This window comes from Grammomys surdaster, unplaced genomic scaffold, assembly GCF_004785775.1.
Source record: "Grammomys surdaster isolate TR1022 unplaced genomic scaffold, NIH_TR_1.0 125846, whole genome shotgun sequence".
Lineage (NCBI taxonomy): Eukaryota > Metazoa > Chordata > Mammalia > Rodentia > Muridae > Grammomys > Grammomys surdaster.
This window is the reverse complement of record NW_021620672.1, coordinates 1,211,852-1,220,838: the sequence shown is the minus strand read 5'-3', so window position 1 is coordinate 1,220,838 and position 8,987 is coordinate 1,211,852. Positions and strand designations below refer to the sequence as shown.

The following is an 8,987-nucleotide window of genomic DNA, read 5'->3' as shown; positions in this document are numbered from 1 at the left end:
ACTGACAAGTTCCTCTTGCTGAGACATTTTGGATGACAAGGAACTCTAGCCCATCTGCTTCCCAGGGCCAGCTCTCTCACACATTGTCACTGTTCCTCGAAGTCTCTGTGTCTGAGCCATTCACCCCTTCTATTAAGTAGATGGTCCTTGCCTTCTTTTCGTTGGAATGAATGATTCATGTTCTTGATCTGACTCAGACATCTCCAGCCACCCCATTTCCACCCTTCCCCCTCACCCAGGCCCTTGGTCCACAGGTCATGAAGTGCACAGGTCATCCCTGGGCATTCCATCTTCTCAGGTGTACCATCACCTTAGCGTTTCCCCCTGTGTTCTGGAAGCATCCCCGAGCTGGCCTTTGGGTTGCTAATTAGGTTTTTTTCCATTCCATTTCTCCCCTTTCTTATCAGGCTTCCTCCATAGAAGCTCTTCACGTCAGGAAATTGTTTTTTATCTTTAATTGCTTACTTACTGGCTCCCGGTTGTTTGCTCACGCTAATGAGGGACTAAACCAGCTGCTGCAGCTCCCTTAGACTAGGGCTGGCTGATGCTGAAGAATCACACACAGGCTGCCCCTCAGGCTCAATCATTAAATGCCTTTTACTGAAATGGGCAAACGAGGCTAGGCCAGACTCAGCACTAGTGAGAACTCACCAGAAGACTCCCCTTGCTGGTAAGGTACATGGCTTTAGAAGTCCTCAGAACTAAAAGCCCTTTGCATTTGGGATACAAGGGGTATCTGTAACAGGCAAAAGAGGGAGTGATGCTCGTGTCCTGACCCTGCATGTTAATGTGTTTCTCACAGCACCCCCAAGTCCCCACTGCCCCTTCATCTGTTGCAAGCACACTCAGGACATCTGTTTTCTTTACAGTTACACTAACTATAGGGAATTAGCAAAGATGTTTCCATGGAGACAGAGAACCATGGAAGATCCCCACACTGTGCTAATCTGCCCACCCCACAGGGTTTATAATAGTAGTTCAGGGTTACCTGTGACTCTGCTTCTCCCTCAAGTTAGGATCTGATAGCAGCAAACCTCCTACTCAGATTGGATAACAGCATTGCAACCTCAGTGGTCCTTCTAGGAAAGCACAGAGTCGAGAATCTATGTCGGGCTTGATTCTGATCTACTGTACTTGTCTACTGTACTGTACTGATCTACTGTACTTGTCTACTGTACTGTACTGATCTACTGTACTTGTCTACTGTACTGTACTGATCTACTGTACTTGTCTACTGTACTGTACTGATCTAATGTACCGTATTTGAAAGGATGCTGGAGACAGGTGGTGGGACAAATCAGTCTACACCTTTTTCCACATGCTAGCCTGGATGCTGGCCTGGCTCCTAAACTGGGCATCCTTCGGGGCTCTTTAGATCCAGGCCTTCAGTTCCTGGAAGCTCCTCCTATGGCATAACACTCCTGGTTCCATCTTTCTAAAGTAATGGTAATTACTCTGTTAGTTAGTGTAAGAGAAAGTTGGGTGCAATGTTTTTCTCTTAAGTCAACCTCAAACTCAACACTCATTTACAGCACTTTCCTCTGTCTTCAAGAGACAGCCCTGCATGAACTCTCCCTGCCCCTCCCCACCCACCCACCCCCATGAGGTTGGAGGGGAAGGAAACAGCAATTCCCAACAGCTATTTGTAAACCCTTTCGAAAATGTTTTGATGGACTCTTAACCTGAGATTTCTGCTGAGGTTCTGAGCTGCCAAATCTTTCCAGGTGCAATAGGCAGACTCTCCCTGAGCCACTCAGAGTTGGGCTGTGTCGGCAGGGGAGGGCGATGGACTGCGTCTCTCAGTGCAGATCACTTCACTTACCCGAGTCTGTTTGTTCTCCCAGTTTCAGAAAAGTCCAAAGACGATGCCGCTGTGGATTTTCTCTCTCCGACACTCTCTGTGACCTGTGGGAAGGCCAAAGGGACTTTATTCCTAGAGAAACTGAAGCAAGGTGAGTGTCTGCCCTTCTGATGCTCTGGTCTGGAGATGATGGGTGGGCCGGAAGGGAAGAGTGTGCCCATTGGGTCACTTGTCAAGAAACAGACCCTGCCAGCCAGGCTGTAAGGGAAAAAAAACAAAAGCTATGACAAAAGGACTTCCCAAGAAGGAGTTTCCAGACTTTTCCATGGAGATGCATCTGGAAACCACATGAGTTGTCTGTTTATGAGCTCTATGAAGAATCTGCCCCCGCTCCCTCAACGCCTTGTAGGGATTATGGTCCCCTGAAGCTGAGAGAGGGAGCTTCTGCTCCCACCCCAGAGGAATCCCCTCTTGGTCTGGGAAGGTGGAAAGCCATAGTGGAAAGGCTCAAAGGTTTGTGGAAGGGTCACAGAAGATCCATGTGGATCCTGGAAAAGTCTGTCTTTTTCTTACAGGATCCTCAAAAAAGTGCATTCAGAATGAGGCAGGGGCTTGGCTCACTGTAAAGGAATTTTTAAAAGAAGGGGGAAAGGCCACGTCAAAAGACTGGAAGAGGGATATACGTTGTGATGGGAAGACGTTAAGATTTCTGGAGCAGGTACAGTAATGACGGAGGGTGGTGGGTTCATATCCTGGAAGAGTGGGTGGATTTCAATAGCAAAAATGTAGACGAATTCCCATTGTGATTCAACGGCATGACTTACAAAGAACCGGATGTTCAAACAGAAAAAGTTGTAGGTGACAAAGTTAAGAAACACAGATAGATGCACGTGATGAAGAGCTAGTGCAAGCAGAATGGGCTGAGAGTAACGGAGGCCAAGGCTTTCGTGATCAAGTAAGACTTAAGAAGCTTGGCCTGGTAAGTTTGAATAGGTAGCTTGAAAGGAAACTAGCCAAAGTCCAAAAATTCCTTGTGTCCCCAATCTGATAAGCCTTTACTGAAAGCCCGGTTCATGTGGCCCCTATGAGATGTTTTCAGCCACCTCAACCGTGGCAGTCTCTCCTATACACCTTGTGACACTCTCTTACTTGTAACAGTTGCAGAAGGCATGGGTTGTTGCAATCCCTGGACACAGCATCCCAATAACAGGCAAAATGTTATATCACAGGGTGCCACAAGTGTGTTTCCTCCTCCGGGAATCTAGGCTCATTACACACCGAGCTGGACTGGAGGGATGCTAAGCCAGGGCAGGTGAATGCAATACAGGATCTTGGTTGGTGGTGAGAGCACAGGAAACAGATTTCTCAGGAGACAGCTCCTTTAACTGGGGTGGAACACAGGCTATTTAAACCTCTGGGGAGTGGGTAGAGGCTTTGGAGGTGAATGTACATCATTGACCAGAGCCAGGGTTCTGGGAATGCCTTATTTGCATAAAGAGGAATTCCGGGTGCTTGCCAGATGTGACCTTACAAAGAGAGAGGAAGATGAACCTGTAATCTAGCTGCCAGGATAAAGGGCCACCTTGGGGTTGGCAGAGGTGGGGGGTGTGAGGCTATGTGCACCTGTACATGTGGGCCCAGGGCAGAGGGGAAACAGTTCTATTCCTACTGGTCTCAAAATGAGAGGTTTTGGGGTTTGGATATGCCTCGACCTTACTCTTCCTCTGGTCTTCCCCACTTCCGCCAGTTGCATGGCTCCCCAGCTCCACAACAGGGGCTCCAGCAATATGGCGTCATGGGTAAAGGTGCACTCTGTTTGAGCTTTGAAACCTAAGTTTGATCCCCAGGACCCAAGTAAACAACATGGAAGGAGAAAATTGACTGTACAAAGTTGACCTCTGACCTCCATAGGTGCAGTGTGGCATGTGCCCGTCCCCATTATAATAAATAAAGTTTCTTTCTAAATAAACTTCAAACATCACAGAGATGACCATGTATGGGTTTTACCTGGAGAGGAAGAATAGAGAAAGAAAATGGGGAAGGGACTGAGAAAGGCGAGCTTGGGTCTTAGGTTTAAGTAAAGGGGAAAGTTACTTTATCACTACGGGAAAACATAAAGAGGGAGCAGTTAAGGGAAACTCATGTCTCTCCCCACACCGAGGTTTCACACCTAGTCTGATATCTAGATACAGGTATTTCCTAAAGGGGGGAAACATCAATATCCACAAGAGAAGAAACTTCCAGAATAATCTTACTTGTCAACCTCTTCTCTTTCAGAAAGGACTTTGGTTTTGTACCACCACAAGTAAACCTCAAAAAAAGGGTGCCTAGTGGATGAACGTCTGGCATATGCTCAGCTGCTGTGTGCTCATTAGCTCTCAGTATCTGAGCTTTGCCTTCGAGCCCCTGAATGCCCCAGCTCTGAGGTATCTGAACTTCGCCTTCGAGCCCCTGAATGCCCCAGCTCTGAGGACCTTCATGTTCGTGCAAAACAACTTATCACAACCAACCCAGCACTGAGTCTTAGAAAGTAAAGATAAAGCTGTTGGTATCTTTGTGCCTTAGAAAAATATCTTGAGGCCGGGTGGTGGTGGCGCACGCCTTTAATCCCAGCACTTGGGAGGCAGAGGCAGGCGGATTTCTGAGTTCGAGGCCAGCATCGTCTACAGAGTGAGTTCCAGGACAGGCAGGGCTATACAGAGAAACCCTGTCTCAAAAACCAAAAAAAAAAAAAGAAAGAAAGAAAGAAAGAAAGAAAGAAAGATATCTTGATATTAACATGACTATAAACTAAAGGTGTCAGAAGGAGAAGGCTTTAGTGCAAGAAACAACAAGCATGACATCAAGTATTGTTCAATGCCACACACTTAGTGCTTGTGAGTAAGGTGATCCAACCAAGCTTTGTCTTCAGAGACCCCCTCCCCCTCCAGGGCAAATGGCAACCACCTGTCAGCGGCACTGTCAGCTTTCTTTACTCTTAGGCGTGTTCTCCAGGCATGGTCCTTCCCATGTGGTCCTCTCAAATGAGAACTTCTAGCAGAAACAGTGCTGTGTCTCCTTGCCCATGGGACAGGACTGACCCTTGGACAGTTTCATTCACAGTTTAAAACAAAGATTCCCCCCCAGTGTCACTTACAATGGAAACCAACCTTTATCATGCTGATTGAAAGACACCGGGATCAAGAATGCTTAGGGTGTGGTTGCTACCAAATTCCATTGATATTATAAAATATATTTATACAGGTACTGGGTAAACTTTTAAAACACATAAAATTCCATATCCATTGCTATGGCCTTGATGTTTCCTGTCAAGACCTATGTTGAAATTGAATCTCTATCATGAGTTAGTAGGAGAGTGGTTCTCACCTGTGGGTCGAGATCCCTTTGGGAGTCAAATGACCCTTTCTCAGGGGTCACCTAAAATCATCAGAAACATCAGATGTTCATATTACAATTCATAGTGGTAGCAAAACTACAGTTATGAAGTAGCAACCAAGATAGTTTTATGGTTGGAGGTCACCACAGCCTGAGGAACTGTATTGAAGGGTCTCAGCATTAAGAAGGCTGAGAACCACATGGTATTCGGAGGTGAGACTTAGGAGGTAACGGAGCTTAATGACGGTAGAGAGCCCTCGTCCCTTAGGACTGTGCCTGTATAAGACAAAAGGGTAAAGCCAGGTTGGCACCTCATACCTACCATCCCAGCACTGAGGGAGCTGCGGCTGAGGACTTAGACCCTCATTCGTAAGTGTGAGCAAACAACTAGAAACCTGCAAAGAACCAATTAAAAACAAACAAGTGATTTCCTGACATGAAGAACATCTGGAAGACGGCAGCAGGAGCATCCGTTCAAGCTCAGCCCTCCTCTGTTCAGCACAGGACCCCAGCCCAGGGAATGATGCTCTCATAGGTTAGGCCTTCCCACCTTAATTAAACTAATCAACAGAATCCCTCACAGGCATGGCCCGAGGTAAATAAGGCCTCACAGATGTTCCTCATGGCTCATCTCCTAGGTGACTACAGAGCTGACAACATTAACCATCATAGGGATGTAAGACTTTCAGGCATTTGTTTCCTTTACTCCCTTGTTGGAGGTTGGGGAGCAGTCAACACTTTCTTAACAGTAATGCTGATTGCTTATTTGCCTCTGCTCTGATGAGAAGGGTTATGGGGTCTGCTTAGATCCAATACAACTCAAATTCCAGGTCTATGGCAATAACAAAAAAATTTATCATAATTAAGCATCTCTTGATTGATCAGGGATACAGAACAGACTCTAAAGCTGAACTGTGACCCCAAGTCAGAATGTCACAGAGCTTTTAAGCTTGAAATCTACAAATATCTGTGCCAAGTTACAGTTACATTTTCCATCCATCAGGATTTAGGGATAGGGGACTTTCCTAGAAATGTTCCTTTGTGGAATACTTCTCCTGTTCCCATTGGTTGGTTTGCTCAAATGCGGTGGGACAACCTGCCTTAGCATTCATGTCTCAATTTGCCAACCAGAATGTCAGTTATGCATGTAGATGTCTCTCTCTGTCAAGCAGGGTGTTGGTTACCCAAGGAGGTCTTGGGAACTTAAACTTTATCTGGCCACTATTCAGTATGGAAGCTTTACTCAAAATGGCTTTAATTTGGTTCCTTCTTACAGAAAAAGTAGATCCGTGTTTCCATGAGAGAGCAGCTTTTCTCTCCTCCTTTAAGGATCTTCGTGGAGCTGAGTGGCAGCCTTCAGCACTTCCTCATATATGACCATTAAAAAAAAAGTGACCAACAGTCTAATACATCTATTTGGTATATTTGGTAGACCTTACTGGAGCAGAAAAAAATAGACTTAAAATGAGTATCCATAGGACTGAGGATGGATTTGGGAGGTAAGAGACAAGACAAAGGCAGGACGGAATCCCAGGACTGTGGTGTATGGAGTGTGTTATATAAAATGGAAGTTCCAAAGAAGGAGTGTGGGACTGCATAAGGGTATCCTGGGTCATGGTTGAGCAGGTACTTAGAACCCCGAGATTCTCCATGGAATTCTGCGTGAGAACCGGCAGGAGTTCGGTCCCTCCCATCATCTAGGATCCTGAAAACAGTCACATTTCCATAGAGTCACATAGGCCAGGCTATAGGCCTCAGGCCCTAGAGATTTACATACTAATGAAGGCCAGAGGGCAGAGCAAATTAAACATTCCTCCCTCAGATCCTCCCCCAATCCTCCCCCTTTCTCCCTCCCTATATAACTCGGGACTGCCCTGAGTTTTGGGGGGGTACGCCTAGATCCATCTATTATCCGTCATGACAATAAATCTTTTTGGAACCAAGGACTTCCTCATGTTACTGGGGCCTGCCGCCGCCAAGGCCCTCAGGCCGCTGGAACCATAAGATCTCCCTCCCTAATGTGGGACCCGCCACGGCGGCGGCGGCCTTTTTAAATTTTCCCGACAAAGGAGCAGGGTGCAGTTGGAAGATGAGTTACAGTTTAACTGCATGAGTTTGAGGTGCAACTAGGGAGCCCTAGAAGAGACATGGCTGAGCATTAGAACATGAGGCGCTGAGGACAGATGAGACACCATGAAGCTGATGACACAGATGGAAACTGCAGCTGTAGAGTGACTCTAACCATCTGGACAGACTGTAGCTAAGGATGGAAACCTAAAGAATTCCATCCTTTGCATGTGAAGGAGGAGAAGGACTTGGGATGGAAAGTGGTCCAGCAGTTAGGTGATAGAGCAAACCACCAAGAGTGATGCAGAGGAACAGGCTTTTCCTGAAGGCAGAGATGGCCCCAGGCACAGAAAGATTGGCCCTATCACCTTGACTACTTCCCTTCTCCCACCCACTCACCCAGCAGTGGCCCAGTCCTCAAGCCACGCTCCTGTCTGTCCCTCAGATGGTCACAAGTAGGTAGAGATTCCTTCTAATTTAAACAGATGTCTAATTTAAACAGGAGGCAAAATCCTCTAGACATGGCTAGTCTGTATAAGAAGTTAAAACCGTAGAATGCTGCCCAAGATGGTAGAACACTTACCCACCACTAGAGATCACTGTGGGTCCCTCTTAACACTGAAATTAGGTTTCAAAGTAAGCTAAAAGGAACTAGTGAAGCCTTTCAAGGAAGCAGAGATGCTCTCAATGGCTGTCATCAAACACGAGTAACATGAGAGCCAACCAAGAACAGAAGAAGTAAGTTTATCAGAGAATTAAGAGTGGCAAAGAACAACAAACCCAATGGTCTTGCTTAGGCACGTGCATGGAAGGGCTCCTTAAGAGGGCAGAAGGTCTCTTGCGGTTGGCCACACGTTGAAAGCCTCACAGCCAGTGTAATGAAGTGGCTGAGATCTACTCTATGTTGTGAGCTGGAAGAGACCTGTGTAGTCTCATTTCTTATCTAACCAGGTTGGGTCTGGCAGCAGGTCCAGGCTAAACATCCCACGGCAGGCTCAGACATGTATGCTGGACCTTCCCATCCCCAAAACTGCTTCGGTTTATTTGGGGAAGCTAAGGACAAGGATTCTATGAGAAACCACTAATTACAGGTGGCTTTAGGGACTCATAAAAAATTTTTGATCATACAGTGTTTCAGGACTGAATCTGATATTTTTTAGACAGGTTCTCACTATGCAGCCCAGGCCAGCCTGGAGGTCCCGAGATCCACCTGCCTCTGCCTCTCTGCCTTTCTCCCTCTCTATCTGTCTCTCTGGCTCTGGCTCTGGCTCTCCACTACTGGGAATGAAGGTGTGTGCCCATACCCAGGCTACATAATATTCCACTGTGCACTGTCTGCTTATTTAAGGGGGACACACACACCACAGTGTTCATGTGGGCATCAGAGAACATTTCTCTCCATCTACCTTTATGTAGGTTCCGGGGATTGAACTCAGGCTGTCGGGTTTTTACAGCAAGCACCTTTGCCCACTGAGCTCCTTTGCCAGCCCTGTGGTGGATATTTGAGTTATTTCCTCCTGGTATTACTTTCTCTCCATATGACAGAGTACTTGACAAGAAGCAACTTAAGAGAGGAAGGATTTATTCTGACTCACAGCTCTAAGGTAGTCAAGGCAGGGAAGGGAGAGTAGTAGACGCCAACCGCGGCTGTGGTGGGAGGAATATGAGGCCATTTATTCACATCTTGTTGGTCCAAGAAAGCAGAGAGACACAGGAAGTGGGACCAGCCTATAAACCTCAAGGC

The 8,987-nt window shown here is 46.7% G+C and overlaps 1 protein-coding gene across 3 annotated transcripts in view; it reads left to right on the top strand.

Moving 5' to 3' along the window:
• Positions 1-4,359, top strand: part of LOC114640631 (sp110 nuclear body protein-like) — a 31,056-nt gene extending 26,697 nt beyond the window's left edge. For 2 of the 3 annotated variants that reach the window (XM_028789585.1, XM_028789586.1), the window contains exons 10-12: positions 1,845-1,952; positions 2,377-2,519; positions 3,549-3,788. In XM_028789585.1, the coding sequence (XP_028645418.1) occupies positions 1,845-1,952; positions 2,377-2,519; positions 3,549-3,635 (338 nt within the window). In that variant the 3' untranslated portion in view covers positions 3,636-3,788. Of the gene's footprint in view, positions 1-1,844; positions 1,953-2,376; positions 2,520-3,548; positions 3,789-4,078 lie in introns of those variants that run through there. The other variant, XM_028789587.1, reaches the window with a different exon arrangement.
• Positions 4,360-8,987: the final 4,628 nt, after the last annotated feature.